The sequence below is a fragment of the Emydura macquarii genome, unplaced genomic scaffold (genome assembly GCF_026122565.2).
Source record: "Emydura macquarii macquarii isolate MOO-44397 ecotype Brisbane River unplaced genomic scaffold, CSIRO-AGI_Emac_v2 contig_369, whole genome shotgun sequence".
Lineage (NCBI taxonomy): Eukaryota > Metazoa > Chordata > Testudines > Chelidae > Emydura > Emydura macquarii.
The window spans coordinates 5,466,617-5,492,441 of NW_027130506.1; the positions used below are offsets into that span (position 1 = coordinate 5,466,617).

General features: G+C 41.9%; 1 protein-coding gene across 2 annotated transcripts in view; it reads right to left on the reverse strand.

Annotated features, from left to right (window-relative positions):
- The window catches only part of FBXO32 (F-box protein 32), a 36,766-nt gene extending 14,261 nt beyond the window's left edge, over window positions 1–22,505 (reverse strand). Inside the window, exons 1-5 of one of the 2 annotated variants that reach the window (XM_067531114.1) lie at window positions 21,970–22,505; window positions 15,616–15,728; window positions 13,708–13,757; window positions 12,849–12,941; window positions 853–946 (exon numbers count right to left, since the gene is read on the reverse strand). In XM_067531114.1, coding sequence (XP_067387215.1) covers window positions 853–946; window positions 12,849–12,941; window positions 13,708–13,757; window positions 15,616–15,728; window positions 21,970–22,085 — 466 coding nt within the window. In that variant the 5' untranslated portion in view covers window positions 22,086–22,505. Of the gene's footprint in view, window positions 1–852; window positions 947–12,848; window positions 12,942–13,707; window positions 13,758–15,615; window positions 15,729–21,632; window positions 21,833–21,969 lie in introns of those variants that run through there. The other variant, XM_067531123.1, reaches the window with a different exon arrangement.
- Window positions 22,506–25,825: the final 3,320 nt, after the last annotated feature.

A 25,825-nucleotide genomic window follows, 5' to 3' on the forward strand; every position in this document is an offset into this window, starting at 1 on the left:
CAGAGGGAAGGGGAGGACCGCTCTGTCTAGACATGACAGGTTATCGGATAGGAAATATTTGTCAGAGATGTTCCCTAATAGTTTCACTCACTGTATGAGAGACTAGGCTGAGGCTAGGCCTTTTTACAGTGCTTCTAACTTCCACTCTAAGAATACTGGCCAGCTTATCCCCCTTAGAGGAGACCCTCCACACAGAGCCCTTGCCTCGCTTCCAACCAGTGAATGTGGAAACAGGGACTCAGCCACCTCTGTTCTCAACCAGGGGTACACGTACCCTAGGGGTTAGCAGAGGTCTTCTGGTGGTACATCAACTCATCTAGATATTTGCTTAGTTTTACAACAGGATACATAAAAAGCACTAGCATAGTCAGTAGAAACTAAAATTTCATACGGACAATGACTTGTTTATACTGCTCTATATACTCTACACTGAAATGTAAGAACAATATTTATATTCTAATTGATTTATTTTATAATTATATGGTAAAAATGAGAAAGTAAGCAATTTTTTAGTAATAGTGTGCTGTGACACTTTTGTATTTTTATGTCTGATTTTGTAAGCAAGTAGTTTTTAAAGTGAGGTGAAACTTGGGGTGTACAAGACAAATCAGACTCCTGAAAGGGGTACAGTAGTCTGGAAAGGTTGTGAACCACTGCACTAAGGTCTCCATTCAAACCCTTACTGCACTGAGAGTCCCCTTCCAGAAGGGGTCAGATGGAGATGAACTAGCCCAGTGTTATGTCTTCATGCCTCTCACCGTCCCTGCAAAAAAGTCTTGCATAGTGATCAACAGGGATGTGGTTATGATTGGATACACTGGATACAAGCCACAATTGTTACATTTCTTTTACCTTTTTGCACCACTTTTTCCAAAATGTTCATGAAGTTTTTCTGGGCAATTCCACTCAGTGATGTTAGCTGAGACTTTGCAATCAGCTCCAACAGCTGTGGATAAAAATAGAAGTTGTCAGCTAGAGTACAGAGATATTTTTCTAATCTTGACTTCTAGTCACATGACAAAGCAAAACAGTTCAGATACTTGTTTATTGCTGGAATATAAGAAGGCAGGCAGAATCACAAAGAAGACAGATGCAAGGGGAGAAAAGAGCCAAATAATTAAACACACAGTGGAGGAAAACAGGTTGTTATTTAAACTGCTTTCTTTAAACCAAAACTTCACTTTATGGTTCAAAGGTGTAAGGAAGCCACAAACTACTGTTCAGACTGACAATGACTAGTCATACTGAAAGAACAATGAATGTTATATGTCAATGTCTTTCACTATTACATAAACAAATAATGTGATAGGGGAACAACAAGCAGACTCATGTTTTTGAGGGAATCTTATATATAAATTATAGGATTAGGCATTATAAGTAAGAATTCAATTCACTCTTTTGTTATGTGTATTTTATATTGGAGTTTTCATTAAGATTAACAAAGATTAAGATTTAAAAAGAAGACAAACCAAAGTTCCCTCATCTTTATTAAGTTATTATTAGAACTGAAAAAATGTAAACAATTTTATTCACTTTTCTCTATTTATGCTGTTTGGTTATCTTTCTAATTGGCCAATGAACACTGTCTCAGTTTTCCTTTTGATTAAGATGCGCATCTACTCAGTGCGACTTTCTGGTTCCTATGTACTAGTTCAGCATTGTTTGGGTTGCAATTACTGAAAGGCAATGTCTCTCCTTTAAAAATATTTTTCTGCTGGAATTAAAAAAAAATAAAAACAGAAAAGCTTCCTATTGGCTTTAGGTTCTGTAAAACTGTGGGCCAAAATGTTAATTGGCAGTAACCCTTTAAGCCATTTTAAAATATTTTATAAAATACACACTTTCTACATATCATTCCACTTGTTTAGATTCCTTTCTAAATTAGAACAAAAAGTTAAGAAAATCTTTATGCTACAATCAATCAACACATAGTATCACAGGACTAGCCTATTAATCCGTTATCAGTAGTTATGCTATCCCATTGCTGGCAATAGGATGAGTGCAGAGAAGTTGCAATTCTTCGTGTCAAATAGCTAAGATGGTTACTAACAAGACTCGATAAGTTTTGAGTGGAATTGTTTGCCCAGCTATAAGAAAGACAGGAATGTAGCCATAAAATTATTGGCACCTTGCAATAAGCCATGAGCTCATTCAGGGGTATTATTGCAACCACTTGCCCATTTTACTCAGCTCTGTTACCAGCATGTGATTCTTAGCTAGGAGCTGCAAAGTGCCCTGAGTGACTGGTCTCCTCTTCCACTTATTTTCCAGGCCAACGCTAAACGTCAACAGATGGCTTTCTGAGTTTACTTTCTATTAATATCTGAAACCTCACATGACTGGTATAAAGAAAGAGGAAAGAAAACAAACCCTACACAGATCCACATTTTTCATGGAGGGCAGTCTGCCTTCTATCATGACCCATCATTGGGTGGGGGAAAATATGCAAGAATAGTCTTGTGAGGTAATATTTAGTACATATAATGTAAAAGTTTCATGGTGACTCTCACCTAAAAACAGGAGGGTCTAGTTTATTACATGTTCTGAAGCATAAGTTAATCAGCAAGATATTGGGAAAATGTAAAAATATTTCCAAGATTTCTTAAACAGTGGATGTACAAACTAGAACATGCCATTGCCTCACAAGAGCTTTAGTACTAATCTGCTAGTACTGAACTGTTTAACCTTGTGACCATCATTATAATGATCAACTTGCCAGACTCCATTTATCCACACAGTAATGTGAGCACCTAGATCAGCTTCTTTGGATTACTTTATGTATACACAAATTATGTCCCCAGTTTGGAATGTTCTAGAACACTTATACAGTACAGTTTCCTCAAGATTATGTGTAAGCAAAACAATGCAATTATTAAAAAAAATATGTTCAAAATATGCAGCTGATAAGCACCAAGTGGTGCAATACCATAAAAAAAAAAAACCCACACAAGAAATTGGCTGACTTTTCAAATAAAAAAAAAGTTAGATTCTTTGTGCTTCAGTATATAGGAAATTAAATAATAAAATTAGGCAATCAAGATGAATTAGAGTCCATTCCTTTCACTATATTTATCAAGGGTCAATTACATTTAGAAAGTAAATTAGCACAGCTACAGAGTACCACCTTTTCACAGCAGCAATAAGCAAAGGATGAAATCCTATATGAATACTATGTTATGAATACCTCCTGGGTATTCCATAGCATTCCATAGCAAACTGCTATGCCAAGAATGAAAAGCACACACAAAAAGACCCAAACAAAACCAAAGCCCAGATGTGTAAACAAAGCGAATTTTCTTGTCCAGGATAAAGATATGTGTAACAGGTCAGTAATAAAGATACATCAGAGGGTCTGCTCACAGTTAGTTACTCCAGATATACACTGGTGAAATTCCTTCAAAGCCAATGGTGTTATTCCAGACCGGACAAACAACCAAAAAACCACTTTGAATGTCTTTGATTGATGGATTGTGCAAACTGAAAAACAACCCAAAAGACTAGCGCACTCTGAAGAATGCCTGGTAGAATCAGGTTTTAGACCTGCTAGCATTTTGTAACTATATATGCAGCTGTGTTAATTCCAAACCATGCTCCAGTAACACTGTTTGCAGACAGATGGTAGGAGGGAGTGCAGGGGAAAAGAGGTTAGTAACAGCAATTTTAGGGCCTGATTGTCAGTGATGCTGTATACCTGAAGCTCCCACTGATTTTAACTGGAGTTGTGAATGTTCAGCACCTCTGAAAAACAGGCTTGAAGGACCAAATCCCGAGAGACACTTAACACCTACAATTCCTGTTGACTTCAAAGACTCCTAGTGATGGGAGAGGGAGAAAGAGGGAAGCCCGGTGACTCTCCTTCCCTCCTGTCCAACATCTCCAAGAAGAGTCCTCTGGCATCTTTGCACCATTCTGATCCTTTTTACTTGAGGGGATTATGGAGGATAAAGGGGGAATGACAAGCTGCAGATAGCTCCACACCCCCTAATCTCCCTAGTCTAGGATTTTCTGAGTAGGTGGTAAGAGGGCAACTATCCTTTAGCAGCACAAGAGATTTCAGCGTTTCTAGGCTATTAGAGGTGGAGAAAGAAGGATGCCAGCCCAATATCCCCTGCGTCTGAACCAGAAAGCCCCAGACTGGTGTGTTTAGAAAGAAGCAGGCCAGCATGCTGCCTCCAGAAGACTTTGGGAGTGGGAAGTCTACTGGGCCTCCTTCCACAAATAGCAGCAAGGGCTGAATGTATGAGGGGCAGCAAGTGAAGAGACTTGTGGGTTGGGACTGGGAACAAAATGTGCTCTAAGTGTGAAGCTTGGCAACTTTTGGTTTCAGCCAAAAAAAGTGCTGCCCAACACTAGTCAAACCTCATTTTGGGACTCCTATTAAAGCCATTTTGTCATGTGCCAGAGTACAGATCACAGCATCAGTAACTGACATGCTAGTGCAGAATAGCTACTATTGGAACAGTTTTAATTTTCTGTAGTGACAGGATTAGTGTTAGCATTGTACTCGAAACACTTCTTAGCTAGAAGCTTCTAAAAACTTTGCTACAGAACTGTCCAGGTAAGGGAACTGAAGTAATTAAAAGCACCGTTTTAATACAGTACGTACGCATGATGTGATTCTTAAAGGGCAACTTTTTGGAGTTAGAGAAGTGTGAAAAAAGTGTCAAACTAGAAAAGTCAGAATGGAAAATTAAACATCTAGGATCAGATCCTCAGTTATGGTAAATCAATGGAGCTACACTGATTTCCCCCAGCTGAGGAGGATCTGGCTTTTAACATCCAACCTAAAATAAAGATATTATAATGAAAACAATCTCTCCCACTTCCAGCCCTCCTATTTGCTCTGTGGCTGAAACCTCATATTCCAAGTTTCAGCTTGAAGTAAATGTGATGGTGGATCTGTCAGTGTCTGTACCGTGAGTTATAGTAATTTAACTAACAGATGCTGTTATAATGTGGTATAAATCCAGGACTACCAATACTATGTCTAATAGCAATTTAAAAATACATAAATTTAAGAATGTACATTAGGCCAAGTATGAGCTGTACAGATCATACAGTTCTACAGATCTGTACCCACGCAGTTGAGGTCAGGATCAAGCCCTGAGCTTTTATATGCTGACATACAGTGTTACAGTGACAGCTTGTCATCTCTTGCAACATAATGCTATGAAACTCTCGCATGGCAAATCCTTCTGAAGCAAGGAAAGTCTGCAAAATCTCACTGTTGTCTGATAAATGAACATTTCAGAAAACAATCAACAGCTCTGGAGGCTGCTGTGGTGTTTAAAGGAGTCATCTCATTTTACTTATTTACATGTGTACTTTTGTGCATTTTCCATTTTTAATAGCACTGTAACCATGACCACATCAAGATTAAAACACTGGGCCCAAATTGTTCTCGTTACTATGTAGCTCTAGCAAGCTGAAAATGTGAAGGGTTTACTCTGAGCCTAAATAATGGATAGACAGGCATGGGTCTTTTTAACATGACGCAAACAAGAATTTGTGTCAGGCATTAAAAGCAACACCTAGCACACTGTTGATACTACATCATAATGAGTGTATCAAGACAAGGCCAATATTGCTAAAGAAATGTCCTCTCCCACCGAAAAACGTGAAACCGCTTGACTATGGCTGACTGAATTTTTAAGAGAAACATACTTGCCAAACTTCTAGCAGTTCTTAGCAAAAAGCAGTTTCCAAATCACCTCCACCTCACTCTAATAAGTCACTAATAATCCTGGAAGACTTTAAGATTTAGCAAATCTTAGCAAAATTAGCATTTTTAAACTTTTTAGCAAATTTAGCAAAACTGTGAGGCTTTGTAGAAGGGATCCAAAGAGGAAATTCATCTACAGGAAGGGCCTTTCATGAGCAAATCCTGTGCACATGGTATTTTATGAGCTAGTATCCACCAGAGATTTGGCAATGGTTTCACATTTAAGATGGTTTGGCAGATTAATTTTTTTTTAAAACAGTCATCTTACATTAGAAAGTTTCATACTTTTAAACTGTGCTTTTAAAAAAAAAAAAAACTACTGGAAAAACTTAATAAAGCTCGCATGAGAGGTAATTCAGAGGCCTGGTCTACACTGCCACGCTGGGTCGACAGGAGATATACATTCTATAGTATGTAGCTTGCGTATCTGCTGTCGACTTACTTATGCTCCCTTACCACAGCGTCTTCACTGTGCTGCGCTGACGGAAAATGCCCTCTGGTCGATGCAGCGTTACTCTTTTCCGGGGATTGGAGTTACTGCATCAAACAAAGAGCACTTCTGGGATCAACTGAGCGGGTCTCCATTGCCCACTCAATCCATCCTGCTGTCAATCAATCTGTCAAGCCTGACGCAGCGGAATCAGTGTAGGCACAGTGTAGACATACCCAGTGAAATGAGAACATGCACTGATTTTAGTCTTGAATTCTGCTACTTCCACTGTGAGTGATGGGAAAAATCTGGAAATGCCACAATTCATTTTTCTATCTCCTGGTCAAAGCTTTAAGCTGTCATACAGCAGAGCCCTGCAAATTAAATTAACAAGATCTAAAACTTCACAGGCCAAGTTGATTTCTGGTGTAACTCTATTAATGAAATCAGCTTCAAGTCAGAAAGATACTTTTCCACTATTTTCGGCCTGACTCTCATTCACATGAAGGCCTCCTTTATGCCACTCTTGCAGTGTGAAGAGGCTTTAGGGGCCTGACTCTCATGTACTCTTTCTCTTTACCAAGTGGTGTCTCAGACCATGCAGAGCAGTCTTTAAAGTGCTAGAGACATTTCTAAAGAGAAGGAACAATCAGACTTTAGAAATTCTGTGTCCCGCTTATGTGGCTTCATTTGCAGAACTGCTGAGTACCCACAATGACAATCAAAGTCAGCTGGAGCCACAGGTGTTCAGTACTTCTGAAAAAAAATCACGCCCAGGGTGCCTAGTGGATGGCTCATCAGTAGATCTTCCTACTAAACTAAGACTGCCCCTGAAGCTTAAGATATTCAGTTTTAAATAAAATTATATTTTAAAATTTACATTTTTTCCTCAACTAAATTTTTTTAGTTTTCCTTATCCTTAATCAAAGGGTACAAGGCTGCATGTAATGCTAGACAGAGCAGAGGAGAAGCAAACAGAGGGAGTTTGCCTGGGAGTTTGGTTTGGGGACTTCCCACAGAATTTTTTTCACCTTTCAGGCTTCTCTGAGCAGTAAATACAACATTTGAAGAGGCTCTCAGAAAGAAGATAAAATGGATAGTGAGCAATCAGCTGTTGTGACCTGCACAGGATATGCCAAGTTTGTCTTTCTCCCAGAGGATAGAAGCAACTTTGTCTGTATGAAGTGCAAGCTGGTCTTCATATTGGAAGAGAAGGTTAAAGGACTAGGGATCCAAATATCAGCCCTGCATTGCATCAGAGAAAATGAAGACTTTCTGGACAGAAGTCGGGATTTGGTACTGCAGGCACAGTGTGCTGAAGAATCAGAGAGGGTAGAGCAGGTGGGACTGAAGAACAGGGAAAAAAATTGGCAGCGTGTGACCTCCAGAAGAAGAAAGAGAAGAACCCATATACCCCCAATGCAGATAGAGGTAAGCAACCATTTTCAGGCTCTCTGCACAGATACTACTGCAGAGAATGGTTTGGAAGAGTCATCTGAGGGAAGGGATTAGGAAACCCATTGATTGGAAGGCATGAGATGCATTGTACTAGGGATGGGGGTTCCATGACCATCACTCCAATGAGGAGATGGGTGGGGGTGGTCAGGAGCTCCCTCGTAAGGGGGATGGAGTAATCCGTCTGCCATCCAGACCAGGAAACTTGAGAAGGTGCTGCTTGCCTGGAGCTGGAATTCAGGATATGACAGAGAGTCTGCCGAGACTCATCAAGCCCTCGGACCGCTACCCCTTCCTACTTCTCCACGTGGGCACCAATGATACTGCCAAGAATGACCTTGAGAAGATCACTGCAAACTATGTGGCTCTGGGAAGAAGGATAAAGGAGCTTGAGGCGCAAGTGGTGTTCTCGTCCATCCTCCCTGTGGAAGGAAAGGGCCTGGGTAGGGACCATCGAATTGTGGAAGTAAATGTGTGGTTACGCAGGTGGTGTCAGAGAGAGAGCTTTGGATTCTTCAACCATGGGATGTTGTTCCAAGAAGAAGGATTGCTAGGAAGAGACGGGATCCACCTAATGGAGAGAGGGAAGAGCATCTTCACAGACAGGCTTGCTAACCTAGTGAGGAGGGCTTTAAACTAGGTTTGTTGGGGGATGGAGATCTAAGCCCTGAGATAAGTGGGGAATTGGGATACCAGGAGAAAGCACAAGGAAGAGGGTGCAACAGGGGAGGTCTCCTGATTATTGCAGGTGCCTGTACATGAATGCAAGAAGCCTGGGAATCAAGCAAGAGGAATTAGAAGTCCTGGAACAGTCAAGGAATTACTATGTGATTGGAATAACAGAGATTTGGTGGGGTAACTCACAAGATTGGAGCACTGTCATGAATGGGTATAAACTATTCAGAAAGGACAGGCAAGGGAAAAAAGGTAGAGGAATTGCACTGTATGTAAAAGAACAGTATGACTGCTCAGAGCTCCAGTATGAAACTGGAGAAAAACCAGTTGAGAGTCTCTGGGTAAAGTTTAGAGGCAAGAGCGCAACAAGGGTGATGTTGTGGTGGGTGTCTGCTATAGACCACCAGACCAGGAGGATTAGGTAGACAAGGCTTTCATCAGACAACTAGTGAAAGTTTCCAGATCATAGGCCCTGGTTCTCATGGGGACTTCAATCACCCTGACATCTGCTAGGAGAATAATATAGCAGTGCACAGACAATCCAGGAAGTTTTTGGAGAGTGTTGTGGACAACTTCCTTGTGCAAGTGCTGGAGGAACCAACTAGGGGCCAAGCTCCTCTTGATCTGCTGCTCACAAACAGGGAAGAATTGGTGGGGAAGTAGAACTGTATGGCAACCTGGGCAGCAGTGACCATGAGATGGTCGAGTTCAGGATCCTGACAAAAGGAAAGAAGGAGAGCAGCAAAATACAAATCCTGGACTTCAGAAAAGCAGACTTTGACTCCCTCAGGGAACTGATGGCAGGATCCCCTGGGAAGCTAATATGAGAAGGAAAGGAGCCTAGGAGACCTGGTTGTATTTTAAAGAAGCCTTATTGAGGGCACAGGAACAAACCATCATGATGTTCGGAAAGAATAGCAAATATGGCAGGTGATCAGCTTGGCTTAACAGAGAAATCTCTGGTGAGCTTAAATGCAAAAAGGAAGCTTACAAGAAGTGGAAGCTTGGACAGATGACTAGGGAGGAGTATAAAAATATTGCTTGAGCATGCAGGAGTGAAATTAGAAAGGCCAAAGCACAATTGGAGTTGCAGCTAGCAAGGGACATGAAGGATAACAAGAAGGGTTTCTACATGTATGTTATCAACAAGAAGAAGAGCAGAGCAAATGTGGGCCCCTTACTGAATAGGGGAAGCAACTTAGTGACAGATGATGTGGAAAAAGCTGAAGTACTCAATACTTTTTTTGCCTCTGTCTTCACAGACTATGTCAGCTCCTGGACTACAGCACTGGGTAGCACAGTATGGGGAGGAGATGAGCAGCCCTCATTGGTGAAAGAACAGGTTCAGGACTATTTAGAAAAGCTGGACATGCACAAGTCCATGGGGTCGGCTGCAATGCATCTCAGGGTGCTGAAGGAGTTGGCTGATGTGATTGCAGAGCCATTGGCCATTATCTTTGAAAACTTATGGTGATTGGGGGAGGTCCCGGAGAATTTAAAAAAAGGCAAATATAGTGCCCATCTTCAAAAAAGGGAAGGAGTAACGGGGAATTACAGACCGGTCAGTCTCACCTCAGTTCCCAGAAAAATCATGGAGCAGGTCCTCAAGGAATCCATTTTGAAGCACGTGGAAGAAAGGAAGGTGATCAGCAACAGTTAGCATGGATTCACCAAGGGCAAGTCATGCCTGACCAACCTGATTGCCTTCTATGATGAGATAACTGGCTCTGTGGATGTGGGGAAAGTGGACGTTGATACACCTTGACTTTAGCAAAACTTTTGGTATAGTCTCCTACAGTATTCTTATGAGCAAGTTAAAGAAGTATGGGTTGGATGAATGGACTATAAGGTGGATAGAAAGCCGGCTAGATCATTGGGCTCAATGGGCGAGTGCCCCAGGGGTCGGTCCAGAGGCCGGTTTTGTACAACATCTTCATTAATGATCTGGATGATGGGATGGATTGCACTCTCAGCAAGTTCGTGGATGACACTAAGCTGAGGGGAGTGGTAGATACTCTGGAAGGTAAGGAAAGGATACAGAGCGATCTATACAAATTGGAAGATGGAGCCAAAAGAAATCTGATGAGATTCAACATGGACAAGTGCAGAGTCCTGCACTTAGGACGGAAGAATCCTATGCACTGCTATAGACTAGGGACCAACTAGCTAAGCAGCAGTTCTGCAGAGAAGGACCTGGGATTTACAGTGGATAAGAAGCTAGATATGAGTCAGCAGTGTGCCCTGGTTGTCAAGAAGGCTAATGGCATATTGGGCTGCATTAGTAGGAGCATTAGTAGGAAGTGATTATTTCCCTCTATTTAGCACTGATGAGGCCACATTTGGAGTATTGTGTATAGTTTTGGGTCCCCGACTACAGGAAGAATGTGGACTAATTGGAGAGAGTCTAGCGGAGGGCAATGAAAATGATTAGGGGGCACATGACTTATGAGGAGAGGCTGAGGGAACTGGGCTTATTTAGTCTACAGAAAAGGATCTGATCGCCCCTTTCCATTACCAATGATCAGCACAAGTGAAAGAGAGTGGCAGGTAAAAGAGATCATGTGAACCTCCCCTCTCTATTCCAGTCTAATTTAAGACACTATTTGGATGCTCTTTCTTAAAATCTAAAAGCCAAAATGACTTCTGAAAGGAGCATCATGCCCAACATCCAGGCAATGAAGGATACTGGGCATGATTATGTTGGATGAGTGCCCAAAAAAGTCTGCTATGTTTCTAGAAACTGCATTTGACCTGATTCGTGGTAGCTTGTACAATAGCTTAGTTAGTTCCATAACTGGTGTTTAGAAAGAAATGCCACTTAAACCCTTCATTACATAGGTGGGTAATGGGTGGCATGCTACATTAAGGGTAGCATAGACAGCACAGAGGAGTTGATTCTGAAGGGAGCTTAAGAGAAAAAAAAAGGGCTTAAATTAATTTCATGCAATTAAAAATGACCCCACTGGGCAACAAGAGGTTAACTCCATGGTAATTTGAGTAACAAAGACATCTCTACCCTACCCAGTGAGACAGAGGTTTTGATTGGACGCTTAGAATGCTTGACCTACATCTGACTAGACAACAGGCTAGCCTGAGTATCATCTTTTTGGCTGACTCTTCTATAACATTTGACTCACTGGGGAAGAGCAATACGCCAGCAAAAACTTTGCACTAGAACCTGAAACCTAAACAGCTGGTGCTCCTCCAATGATTAACTGCTGATGAAATGTGAAAAGGAGTTGTTTATAGACAACCTTGAATTCATAACAGATTTTCTAGCTGCTTTTTTGCCATTAAAAAGTAGTTGATAGAATTCTCAGCCTCAATGAGTGTATTCTGAAATTACAGATAATGGATAATGTGCGCATAAAGAGGTTACTGGACACAGAATCATGGAATAAAAACAACACCCTGTGAACGCTGCCAATGTAAGATGAACTCCTGGTCTTCTCTGAGAAGCCAGAATAAGAGGGCTTGGCATGGGGAACCTGCACAGAAGCTTGGAGCTAAGGAATCCTTCAGCCAAATAAGAGGTTATGTAAGGGCAACAAAGCAGCTGGTCTGTTGAAGCTGCCACAACATATGGCTCTGCAGTAGCTCTGCTTCCTCATGGCATTTGTAGCCAGTGGTTCCTTTAAGTTAGCCACGATCTTATACACTTCACTCACAAATTTCTCCCATCCCATAGAATATGTCACTGCACGTTTAGTGTCCCTGGCATTCAGGGAACTGTAACCTTCACCTGCATCTCAAATCCACCATGCAAGGGAACTGTGGGCCCTCTGCGGTACCCAGGACTTCATCTTGTACTTTGTAGCCTACACCAAAGATACAGTTACACCAACCAAAACTTGAATTTAGATTTCACTAAGGGGCTGGATTGATAACCCTGGAGTGAAGCTCTCCAAAAGCAGATAGAGCACAGGCATCAACATTACAAAGTTCCTCCGCAGTTCCCTGCCAGAGTGCTTCAACCATGAGATGAATGGACCACCTCCAGAAGCAAGTAAGCAGTCAGTTCCTGTAACTATTGCACACCTGGCCACCCTGCTGAGACTGCTACTTCATTTATCAGCTTGTGACATGGAGACCTGTCCATCAGGAACAAGACTGAGATGGCCAACTCATTTCAGAGAGGCCATTGAACAGATGGTAATAACTTTATTTAAAAAAACAACACGACTGCTTCCTCCCTCCCCCAGTCACATACAGACTTAATACCTAAGAGGCTTCAAAATAAAAACAGTTTGATCAGGAAATCTGGAGGAAGTCCCAGAATCTTGTTCCACTCTCCCACATTAGCCCCCATTTTCACTGGATCTAAAGGAAGGCTATGTGTGATCTATCCTACCCATGCAGCAATTTCTAACAGATAGACCCTCCCTTCTCTGCATCAGACAATGCTTCATTAACTATTTTTTGAAGCTTCCCTCCTGCACTCAGGGAGACCACGGCACAGTCTTGCAGATCTTTTCCAGTCCAGAACTTGTTCTCAGCTCAGTTAAGTTAAGCAATTGGTGTCTGCCCTAGAAGTTACGGCAAAGTAAATTATAGCATTCTACTCACCCTTACAACATAGTTGAACCTTCTGGAATCTAGGATAGCACTTGAGAAGTCAAGTCTGTTGAAAGCTTCTCCCAAGGTGCAGTAACCATGACGCTGAGAGTGAAAAAAACCAAAGCTGGGTCATGTTTTGTTGTACAATAGTCTGAAGAGAGAGTCATGGGTGTATGTGGTCCAGGCCAGCATAGCATCTTAACATACTTAAAGGGACATGCTATGGGACAAACTCATTGCTGGTGTAAGTGGCCATATCTCCAATGACTTCAATGGAATTGGACTTTAAATGGAGAAATGACTTCAATGGAACTACTCATGTCCCCAGTGAATGTGGCCCAGTGGGAGCTCTGACTGTGTTTCTTAGAAGAGAACTGGGCCCTATGCATGCCCTCCAAATATCTAAATTTGATCTATTTCAAGAATTTCACAAGATAAGTAAGCAATACATTCCTAGGGCTCAACATGAAGGGCCTATGTACAAAGTGGTTTCTTACAGCTGCTCCTCTCTGTACACACAACTAAGCAGATGTGCTGAACTGTAGTACTTTTCTTTCTAGTGCTTAACTGTCTGAAAGCTTCTAATTGTGTCACCGCTTAGTTTACCACTAGATTTTGGTAGAGGCAAGCAAACAATGTCATCTTTCTGTTTTATATATGTACGGAGCCTCGCACAATGGAGCCCTGATTGGGGCTTGTAGTCACTACTACAATAGTAATCATAGGCCAGATTCTCAGGTGGCGAAAATCAGTACAGCTCCATTTATTTCAATGGAGCGATGCTGATTTGCACCATCTGAAGATCTGGCCCAATACATAACAATCTTTGGACAAACGGTATGGGGGAAATAAATCAGTGGGTACTTACTTCTTTTGTGCTTCCCTTGTGGACATAAATCCATTTTTCTTGATGAAAATCTGTTCAGACAAAGACAGATTTTGTTCACTTATTTTACATATAATAAAAATCCAACTCTGAAGAAAAATGGAGCCCAGTTCTATTCTCACACCAATTCTATACTAGCATTACTCCACTGACTCTTGTGGAGTTACACTGGTGTGAATCAGAAGTAACACAGATAAGAATCAGGCTCTCAATGAATTGCTTTGTTTCCATATTCTTTCATCTGAGGCAACAGCCAGGATCCTAGGAAAGGTTTGTGTTTCAGTGATGCAGTCCAAGACTGAAGAGGTTTAATCTATATGCTGTGGATATACTGCAGCCACTTGTTTTCTTTCTCTCTGACAGTGAGCATGGCTGACAGCCAGATTTTATTGTTATTGATTTCATTAACTATTCATTACCTCAGTTACAGAGTTTGGGTTAACGTGTTAACCCTGAAGTTGAACAAGAAATGTCATAAGACACTAGACAAACAGTCACCTTAGTGTTTATAGCAGTGTGTGCTAGAGTTAGAATTACATAGGGCGTTCCATTAGAAATAGCTTTCATTGCATGACTCTTTCTAAAACAGAAAAACAAAAATCTTATTTGGGCCTGAAACTTTCCACATTTTGTGGGAGTTCCTTTCCTAAAAGGGAGTCCCTTTCAGACATCTTAATAACAGAAGTTAAAAATATCTTTCTTCTTCCCCCTAGTTTGACTCCACACCCTTCCCCCAAACACACATCATGCTGCTGTATTGTTAACCCAAACTTGCAGAAAGGTATCTCTAATTATCCAACAGCTGATCCAAGAGACAGGAACATATGCAGCCCTCTCCCATCCCATTCACCTCACTGAACTATGACCTTCAGTGTATTACACAGTGGCCATTTACCAACTAACATTATTAGAGATGAACAGTTCCCCCACTCCTCCCCATTCCCAGAAAAAACACACTTGCTTTCTGCAAAAAAGGAAACAATGCCAAATGTACATGCACTCAAGTCTGGAAACAAAAGTTACACATGTACCCAAGTGCAGATCCTGAATCATTGCATTTAAGTTAGTGACTAAGGTGATATCTGACTAAAGGCTGTCACAGTAACAACTTGTTCACATTGCACATTTAACTACAATCACACCAAGGACTAAAGTCTCACATCAGTTGTTGAAAAAATCCTGGGGATTGCATAGTGAGCCAATAAATATTGTGAGAATCATAAACATACATGGAGAGGAAGTGAAAAGGGTTATGTTTGTAATCTTCACATACATTGAATTTAGGTATCTATCCTGCAATCAGATCCCCGCAGATCCTGTGCCTGTGTGGAATCCCATGGATCCACCTATATGGAGCCAACTTGGAGATAGGGGCTTTCTTTAACTGTGCATATAACAGAGTTCAAACCGTCCACTATTGAGACTGAGTCTGAATCTTATATTTCATTTTGCAGGTACTTTGCATAGTACAGATAAGATCAGAATTCACACTCAGGCTTTAACAAAATGGGTTTAAGTGCACATGTGGAAAGGAAAATGAATTCAATCTATTGTGCACAAGGAAATCTACAGGAGGGGAAAAAATTGGAACTGGTTCACTTGAATGTACCATAGGAAAAAATTACTCTCCCTCTGTCAAATACAAATGACAAAAATTTGAACACAACAAGTACAAACACTTGGAGAAGGGATTAATAATACAGGCATAAATCTTCATATTAAAATGTATCCAAGTTCTCTACTTAGGTCAAACATGGGTGCAGAGACTCTCAAGAAGCTTCTGGAAGTGCTGCAGCACACACAAGTATCTCATATATTTTATGAGAGAATATATATATATATAAAAATCAAGCAACTTTGATTTTAAAAGTCCCCCATTTGCTGTCTTACACTGAATCTTTGTCTTGTTATTCAGCAGGTCCTTCTTTCTCTTCTTGGCAGCAACATCATAGTTCATGTTGTTGAAGAGATTCTCTTTGTTGTAATCCTCCTTTTTGCAGTAACTGTGAATGATACAAGGCAGAGAATCTATTTAGTCTGTGGTCTTGGGAACTTTTTACTGTAAGAACTAGATTTTACTTTTTCCACATATTTCGTTCCAGTACCCCATGTATTTGTTTGCAGTTAAACAGTTCATTCTAAGTGCTATTCTATAGAGAACTAGAAGCAATTTTACAGTCCAATAATGAAGACATTTTCTCATAAAACATTCAATACCTCACTCGCCCAATTCTTGTGCTAGTTTATATACATAATTGTAATAAATAGGAGCACACCCAATGCATGTTACACAACCAAGTTCATGACCTTGCACTATACCCTTGTCCTTCCTTTTACCTCTGCCTGTTTATCTTACATCATCAATTCCTCCCATATGCTGTATCTAACTTAGGCTACGTCTTCACTGACGGCGGCAAATTCACCGCCATCAGATCGATTTCTCTGGATCGACTGAGCGGTCAGAGAAGACCCGCTCAGTCGATCCAGAAATCAACGTATTAAGACCACCTTCTCAAGTGGCACAGTGCAGTGAAGATGGCGCGCAGAACAGAAGCAGAGAAGTCAACAAGAGTTACGCACGTTTTTTGTGTAGCTTGCATATCTCCGGTCGACTGCCGCTGAATCTCGGAGGTAAGTGTAGACAAGCCCTTAGAGTGCAACTCCTTCAGGCAGGGGCATGCTAGGTTTTATGAAGCATAATGCACACCTGTGAAAGCGTTTAACCAGAGTGCTTGAAGAAAGCACTATCTGATTGTGAGTAAAAAGCTTTTCCTGCCAAGTAGTGGAAGGGCTGGGGAGAAAACTAAGCTTTAATTTAAAAAAAGCCATTATTTTTAGCTTCTATGGTTACAAAGATAACACAACCCTGATTCATCTTTCAGTGCTTGTCTTCCTGAGTCTGCAGACAAGTGGGTGGTATGTATCAAAGGTTGGGATCTGTGGCCAGACTGTATTCTTCCCCTTCCTGCATTTACAGAGGCTGTGTATTTATTTTTGTTTGACTGTATAATATATGGCAAAGGGACCGAGAGCTCTTTTTTTTTTCTTTTAAGAGTATAATACCAAACTCACTGGAGGTCAGTGGAAAAAGACTCATTGACTTTAAGGGCTTGATCCAAAACCCAGTGATGTTTGTGTAACTCTACATAAGTACTGTCAAAGTAGCAGAGTGAAACTGAGAAGACTGATCAATTTCATTGCTGTTCAGATCTCTGTGGAGAACAGGGAAAGGCAGCAGATGCTCCTGCTGCTAGAGAGAGCAGTGAGCAGTACCAGCAGAGCTGGCACTGCACTGGAGTCATTTATATAATGGGTGGATTGGGGACAGTGGGGAAAAAGACACACACCCTGGCAGGAATCAGGTGGCTTCAGGAGAACTAAAGAAGCAACACATCAGGAGCTACAGGGTAGGACATGGAAAAGAAAAGGGAGCCTCCTCCTTTCCAGGAGCCTGCAGGAAGGAAGGAGAAGGAGATCTGTATTGAAGGGGCCTGGTTTGAAAGTCTGGTCCTGAGTTCTGTTTTGTCACCACCGGCTTTCAGTAACACTCATTTGGGCCTGTACCTGTTTCTTGCTTTCTTCTTTTGAGGGCGAGGTCAATCTCATTACGCTCATGGGGCTCAGACAAATGCTCCAATTCATTGCTTTGTACGCTGCATTGAGAGCTCCCTGTCTGAGAGGTGTGCAAATAAGCAGTCCCTTTTGAAATGACGCTAAATAGTTAAGCTGTTTCCCTTCCTACCAGGCTCATGTTTAACCTAAGCTGGGCATTTTTGTGCTGTTTATTTGTTCCAGTTTTTAAATAACATTTTAAAAATATTTGATGCTGGATAAATAAAAAGGAAAAACCCCACCAAAGATAGAATTTTCTCTTTCTCTTTGCTGCAAAACAAAGTAACTTAAAGAGATCAGCTTGCTCAAAAGCAAGTGTAGACAAAGAATACATAACTAACAGAAGACAGAGTATCATAGTAATGTATGGAAGGTTAGCTCAGCTGTTAGCAGCTTGTTTGCAGTGACACTGAAAGTGTGGGGCTGTGCAGACAAATTACATGACAGACCCTTGCTCTGACATTTTGAAGTCCAGTTCTTAGGCATCTGACTAATACTGTGCTGAGCTAATGACTCTGCTCCTGAGGCAGCTTCTTCCTCTAGTAAACCACAGAAGTGTTCTGGTCTGATGCATACGAGTTGGGCCACAAGCCTGGAACTAGAGCTGGAGAAAATGAAGACCTCCCCCAGCACCTTGGGGCATGGAGGTATTAATGGGGTATTAAAGGAGGAATGGTTGGTGCCTCCCCATACATCTTCACGCTTTCCCCTCCCCTCCCCCCATTCACTCTATTTACTCCGCACAACCAATCTGACCCATATCACCCCCTACTGCACCTCTCGCCCCTATTGCACCTCTCTCTGAGCCCACCTCTATGTCCCCTGCTATCTAGTTTACCTCCCTGGCTTCCTACCTCAGTGAGAAGTTGAGCTAGTGAGTCAGGCTGGCAGCACTGGAAAACGGAAAACGGAAACAGCTGATGGAACTCACAGTTCCGCTGGGTATTACTGGTGCAGCTCAATTAGGAAATACTTCTCTAGGCAGTTGGTTTTATGAGGTTAAAAATGGTCTATGTCAGAGACAGAGACGGGTGTGTGTGAAGTTTGGATTTGTGGTAACTGTGGTTTACTAGAGGGACTGAAAGAAAAGTGAGAGAAAGCCAGCATAAAATATCAAGATGGTAGCATTTTAAGAAATTTCCTGTGCAAAAATAAAAACTTTACTAAAAAATAAATTCCACAGAATATGTAATGATTTTATATGATGAATTACTGTGCCAGATTCAGATATTAAATTCAAATCATTAAACTGTGAAAGGGAGGGATTTCAGTTCTGATTTAAGTCTTAAATCTCAAATCCCAACAATTTGTTACTGATGACTCCATAATCTGAAACTTTTATTACATCACTAGTGGATGAGACCTAGTGGGGAAAGAGGACAGATTACCCCTCATATATTTACTGAGGAGTCCTTACACCTTCCTGCAGAGCATCTGGTCTGGCCACTGTCAGAGACACGATACTGGACTGATGGACCTTAGATTAGGAACTGCCAGACTGGATCAGACCTTTCTTTCAAAGGGAATTTAAGAACGGTGCCGATCTAATTATTTTGCAGTTACCAACAGTTATGTCTGCTAGTCCAGACGTTCTTCCTATTTACATATCAGTCTGATACTTTGGATTTTAAACTTTCTTTTTAAAAGCTTGTTAAAAGTCCAGTGAAAACCACCGCTACAAAGAGATCAAGTTCCTTTTGCAATTCACAGTCTACTAATCCTTGCTCCTTAAAAACAAGAAGTGGCCTTGCAAGAAGAGTCTGCCTGATCACTTATTTCAAAGCCAGTTGGTCATCACGCCACAGTAGCAGCAAAGCCTTCCTGCTTATAACCCATGCAACACTGTAAACAGCTTAACTGCCTGCCCTCCACTGTTTTCTTTGCATGCAGCGTAATCAAGCCACACATGAAGAATATTATTTATGATCTGTGAAGGATTAATGGCTTCAAGGTCATCATATTTCTTAAACTCGAGAACTGGGAAGCCTTAGGAAGTGTTTGCTTCTGGAAAAAGGGGGGAGCAGATCCCTGGAAGTTTTCCCGTGCAGTTTGGCAGTGGTTCAGAAGGTTTTCAGAGACACTTGTTAAGGGCACAATCCTGTATTATTGAAGTCAGTGGTAATTTTGACACAATCGTCAATGAACCAAGATCAGGGCTCACCTGTTGGTGCTGCCGTTTATATTTCTAAATTACAGCACATCACAAAATGTGATCAACCCTGCTCTCAGACATACGTTACAGTTCACTCTCTCAGAGGAAGGCAGAACCACACACACTTGGGTGGCCGTTGAGAAGTGGAGTAGCTCTCTAGTGCCTATATACTTACTGGGCCAAATTCTGCAGCTGGTGCACACATGTAGCAGCCGGAGAACCAGGCCCACTGTGTTCACCCAGAGCCAAAATCTTGCTAATCCCTCTCTCAACCGAAGTTGTATTTTTGTTTACATGCTTATTTTATTAGAACACAGAAACATTGGCAGACCAGATGACTCACTGGTGCTCCACAGCATGGAACTACATGATCCAAAAATGATGACAGTAGGTTTTAAGATTCCAGGCCCAAGTCTATACTGTAAAGGTGGTGAGGCTTTTAGGCCCTGGGATACAATTTTCAATCAGTAAGTACTCTGGATCCCATTTCAGCCCTGACATCAGCAGGTACAATTTCAGAGAAGTATATTCCAGTGAATGGGAACTATGTGAGGGGGGAATTTGGCTGCAGATTATCAATCTTTCCTTTAAATCTACGGATGCATGATTTAGTGGCTAAAGAAAAAGGCCCAACACCCAACCAGCTCCTGAGTCCTAGAGTGGCATGAGCTGCTGACTGACCATGTGACCCTGCAAATGACATTGGACCTTGATCATTCAACTAGGAGAGGACCTCACAGACATGTATATATGCTGTATATGAACCAACTTTTCCAGGGTAAATAAACTCCAGAAGTCTCAATGCTTCGCTATCCTTAAAAGCTTTTGCTTGTGTTATCTATGGTAAGGGAGATTAACTTCCTCCCTTAGACAGGACACAAAAGTCAGGTAATGCCAAAGACTGCAAACATCGGAGGCTAGGATGATCATGAAGAATGAAAGTAGGAAGACCAAACTTTCCCCCTGTATTTAGGAGAAAAACTACCGTTAAATAGTTAATTAGAAGTGGTAGAGATCCTAAACCTTCAATAGCTTTACATATACAGCTATCAAATAAAAATGTATATCTTTACTTTTAGAGTTAAAAATGACTAGACATCTTCATGTATCGGAGCATCTAATGAACAAAAAGCAGATCTCTGTTTAATGGCCATGTTCAAGGATATGCCAAATCAATAAACCAGGAGAGCTGCCATACGTCAGTTACACTTACACAAAACAAAGGCCCCTAGTGTTTAAAAATAGAACTGCACATTTTAATTTCTGTTTTTAAATATGATAGGCTCTGAAATTACAGAAGCCACTCAATTTAGTAGGGACTGCTTGTAACTCAATTACTGTGCTACAACTGCTTCAAACTGGTCGCTGTATTTGTCACAGAGCCTCTGTTACAGAATAAAGGATTGTATAACTAATCCTCAGATTAAACAACTAGCCTTTTTTTTTTTTTGGAAAGCAGAGATAAAGGGGTGATGTATTACAAACAATAAGTGGATGAGGGTTCTAGAAGTTAAACGTTCAAAAACAACCACACTTTCTGCTAGTTTTCTTGTAGGCTAATACAGTGCACTCAGCCAAAAACATTTCAAAGACTCTAATAACTGGAAGACTGGCTCGCATACTGAAACCATCCATCTTAGACCATCGGACAGCTGGTTGCCAACTTTAAGCAGACATAATGGAAGACAAGCTTTTGCCAGACGCAGGTCCTTCTGGCTGCTCCCCAGCCAAGTGTGGGGTAATTTAGAACCCTCCTCTCCAAAGGGCGCCTCCTGCTGGCCAAGGGAGATGTTAAACCCTCAACAAAAACCAACCCTCTGCAGGAGACAGACAGTCTGGTACTTATTTCAAAACCCTCCAGCTCTCACTGGGAAGGGAGCGCTGCAGTGAACTCAGAGGTCTCACAAGGTATCACTCGCTTCAACAGCTTTCTAAAAACAGGTCTGCTTATTAAACAGACACACAATTAAGTTTTGCTGAAACTACAGTTAACGAGCAGAAAATAAAATGCTGCTAACACAAAAAGCAAAACGATGAGCTGTCGTCTAGGAATGTATTGAGGTTTTGTCTCAAAAACGTTCATCCTTAAAAAAAAAAACCAACCCACCAGAACTCACACAACACAGGAAGAGCTGAAACTCACATCTGGAGCGAGAAAGTTTTTCTGACTCCTCGAGCCAGTCTCTGCAGCTGCAGCCTCGCTGCTCCTCTCCCCTCTGCTCCCCTCCCATGATTGCAGGACTTCAGTTGTGGGCACTGATCCTCCTGCTCAGAATGACGCACGGCGCAGGAACAAACACCCGCCACGCACCCATACAACGGGCCGATCTGCACCTGGGGCACGGCAGGCCCTTTAAACTGGAGCGTGCGACATTGCAATCTTTGCAAAGACTGCATCCCCTACAGCCCGTCCCCACGGCAGTGCAACAAGCCCCCTCCCTCGCAGCGGCTCCAGCAAACACCCTCCCGCCCGCACTCACCTGTTTATATCGCTGACATAGCTGCTCTTTTTCTCGTCCAGGAACCTCGTCCAGCCATCCGCCGTTTTCACCCAGTTTTGCCCCGGGGATCTCCAGTCCTGCCCCAAAAAAGGCATCGCTCCACGCTGGAGGCGCGGGGACTCTACCGAGGAACCTTCCCGGTCCCTGGGGAGCCTAGGAGGGGCGCGCCGGGGCGGGGGTTGCCGAGCTGCGCAGCTAGACCAGCGGGCTTTTGTCAGCCCGTCGCTCAGATCCGCGCCCGTGTCCCCGCGCAGCGGCCGCTGCTGTATTTATCTGAAGGCTCTTTGTTGCCGGAAGAGCCGCGCTAGCCCGGCCCCTGGATCAGGGGGGAGACACGTGGCTTTGTTTATTGCTCGCTGACGTCTTCTTCGCCAGCTTCTCTTGCTTGTTGCACAACCCCCCCCCCGCAGCCCAGTGGAAACTTCGGTCCTGGCCTCTCTGCTGGCTGAGCTGCCGTGTGTCACTGCGCCAGTGTGAAGAATAATAATGTTTGTCAATAAACCCATCTAATTCCATGTCCACCCTTAGGGTTTTCTCTCTTCTTCTCCAGCCGTCTTTATTTTCTACGCTAGGTAGCTAGCTAGATCGCTAGATAAACCGGCTGGGTATGCTGCAGAGCTACCGGGAGCTACATACAGAGATTGATTGGCTAGATACGTATCGGATTAGATAAACTAGAGAGACAAGAAGATTAGATGGATATGGGGGCTAGATAAAATATTAGATGGTGGGGGGATAGCAGAATTTAGAATACATTTTCCCATATGCCAGCGTGGGTTTTCAGCCGATGCAACTAAGTTGGCTTTGTCATCTATATTTATGAACTTTTGATTTGGTGGCTGACCTGGTTGTTTATGTGGAACTTGACCTCTGTGATCAGAAACAGAATTTGAACACATTTGTTATGATTAAGTCCTGTCAGGGGAGTTTATTTTATAGAGAGAATGATTTAAAAATGTATAGCTTTTGCTATAATGTTGGTTTTTAAAAAAAGAGCACCCAGAACATAGGATGAATCCTTGAAATAAGTGAAAATAAAGACATTAGCGAATGAATTTAATTAAACAACAATGGATTTGAAATAATTTTCTAGCTGCTGTTTGTTTTTCTTCAAAAAGATGTGCTCTTGGCATTTCATGGTGTGTGTGTGTGTGTTTTGAAATTCTGCCAGTAAAAGAATCTGAAGTGTCAATTGAAAAAAATCGTGAATAACTGTCCCTGCGTTGTTGCTTTGTCAAATGTTACCTGTTGCTCCATAGGTTGGGAACAGCTGCTGTTGTATGTTAAACTGTACCAAACAGGCAAGTGCTCTGGCTGATGAATGATTTCACTCCACTTCAGTACTCGGTGGTAAATAAATAAATAAAGGAGCTAGGCTGCTTTGTATAAGTGAATTCAAGAGAGATAAACACCCCCACAGTGGCCTAGCTGTCATAATCCAAGTCACGTTGTCAACCTTTCCTGAGAGGGCTGAGATATCTGCTGACTTGTGGAATTGCAACAACAACTGATACTTGCTAGAGAAGGTGTTATGTGTTCTCTCTCTTTCTCACACACACACACACACACACACACAAAGGCATTAAAACCACAGCTGAAGTTGTGAATAGAGAACTGTGCATGTAATCCATAATTAGTAGGGCACTACTGGTCTAAACGAAGCAATCGTTTGAAAGTGAGGGAATTTGGAAGGTTACATGAGAAATGTTTGCAAGTGAGGAAAATGGAACACTGAAGTTGAGAAAAAAGTCAGACTTTGAACACCAGCTAGTTTGAGCAGCTCACTTAAAACTCAAAACACCAACTGTAAGTGTGCCCTGCACCCAGGCCCATCGAGAAAGATTTGGGGCCCGGGTACCTCATGCTTGCTGTGGCCCCTCTCACTCCCATTTCACTGTATTTACACAGATGTTACAGACCCTTAGCTCAGGGCCCTCATACAATTGTCCTCCCTTTCCCTGCTGTTGTCAGCCCTGCCTGTAGCTTTGCTTCCCAAGATTCAGACTTGGGGCCTTGCAAGACACTCAGTTGTACATGGTGGAATGATGGTCTTCCTGTTATGGTACTAGCCTAACCCCGCCCGGGGGGGAGGAGGGGCAATTGCTGGCTCTGCCATAGACTTTCTGTGTGATCTTGGATGATTCACTTAATATCTCTGTGCCTCTATCCCCATCCAGAAAATGGGGATAATAGTACTTCCTTTGTCTCCCTGTTCTATTTAGATTGGAAATTCACCAAGACAGGGATTGTTTTGCTATGTGTTTGTGCAGGGGCAGTACTAGGTATGAAGTAGGAAGTACTAGATAAGAAGTGTGAAAAATTGGGATGTGGTGGGGGGATAATAGGTGCCTATATAAGACAAAGCCCTGAATATTGGGACTGTCCCTATAAAATCAGGACATCTGGTAACCCTTGGCAGTACTGTAATAATAGTTATAACTACCCGATGTCCCAGAAACAGTGATGTGGTTGTACCAACACCTCAAAGAGGTGGCAGGCAGCACTTAAACCTGTCATGGTGTGGAGGGATCACACTGGTCCCAGAGTTTTAGCTGATGCTATAGAGAGGAGAGAAAGTGAAGATTTCCTGGTAATTCTTCCTTTTTAATTCTGACCAATATTGGGAGGTAGACTGAAGTATCCATCCCATAATGGAGACAGGATGTTGTGCGCATTGTGTGCATGCAGGATGACATGTGAGATGTGATGCTCTGAGCCCCTCTTTTCTTATAGAAAATAATTTGTTGGCAAAGTTCTTTATTAATCATGAAAATGTTTATCAACCATTCTGTTACAAATAAATCTAATGCAACAGAAATCAACCTTGAGACCTGCCAGTTTGTGTGTTTTAAATTACTTGCCTTTGAAGAATGAGGAACTACATATATAACAATGAATACAACTCTTGTAAAGTCCAAGGGGGTGATTAATACCACAATGATTTGCAGATGACCTTAAACCTACTCTAGGGTGAGGCCATCTTCTAATGGTGTTAAACCACTATTTGAACAAAGACTGCCAGCTGTATGTTATTTTGGTGTTACAGAGTGCAGTGCCCAGCCAAGTAAGTTAAGTCGGTCAGACATATGTCACTGAAAATATGTTCATCCTCTTAATGAGAATCATTGGCAACTCTTACATGCAAGTCTGATCTGTGCTATAGAATGGGATAGAGACAGAAACTAACAATATATACTACGAGATACATTCAATTTTCATGTCAATTATTTTGCATTTAGATCCAAATTTTGAGGCTCAGGCTCATCTGTAATCTATTTTTTTAAAACTCTTTAAAATATTTAATATTCAGGGATAATAATAGCTAAATAAATCTCAATTAATTAAAAGAAAACAACAAATGTGTTAGTTAATAGTTCTGTGGTTTTCAAACTGTGGTGCATGACCTGCGATCAGGTAATATGCTGGTTGATTTAAGGTATAGCATCAGGGTAAGAATCCATTATTGCTGCCTTGATTAAAATGAGAAAGGTGGTATGCCAAGTGCTTTTGAGTTCTAGATATGGCATGCCAGGAGAACTGCTGTATTAGTTAATTACATCAGAGCTGCTCCTGTCCCTGAGAATAGCTGGTCCATCGGAGCTTAAAACATAAGGTTATTATATTGTTTTGATCAGAAAAAATGTAAAATCAAGCCCTCAGTCCATGTGCATAACTGAACTCATGGCTCACACTGTGCTACACACCATGGTCATTCAGAACTTAGTGGCAACATTGTGATAGAAGTCAGAGCCACTTGCTCCAAAACATGATCCCTTCCACTGAAATAGATCTATTTACAGACGAGAAGCTCTGCTTCCATCCACGTGAGAGCAAT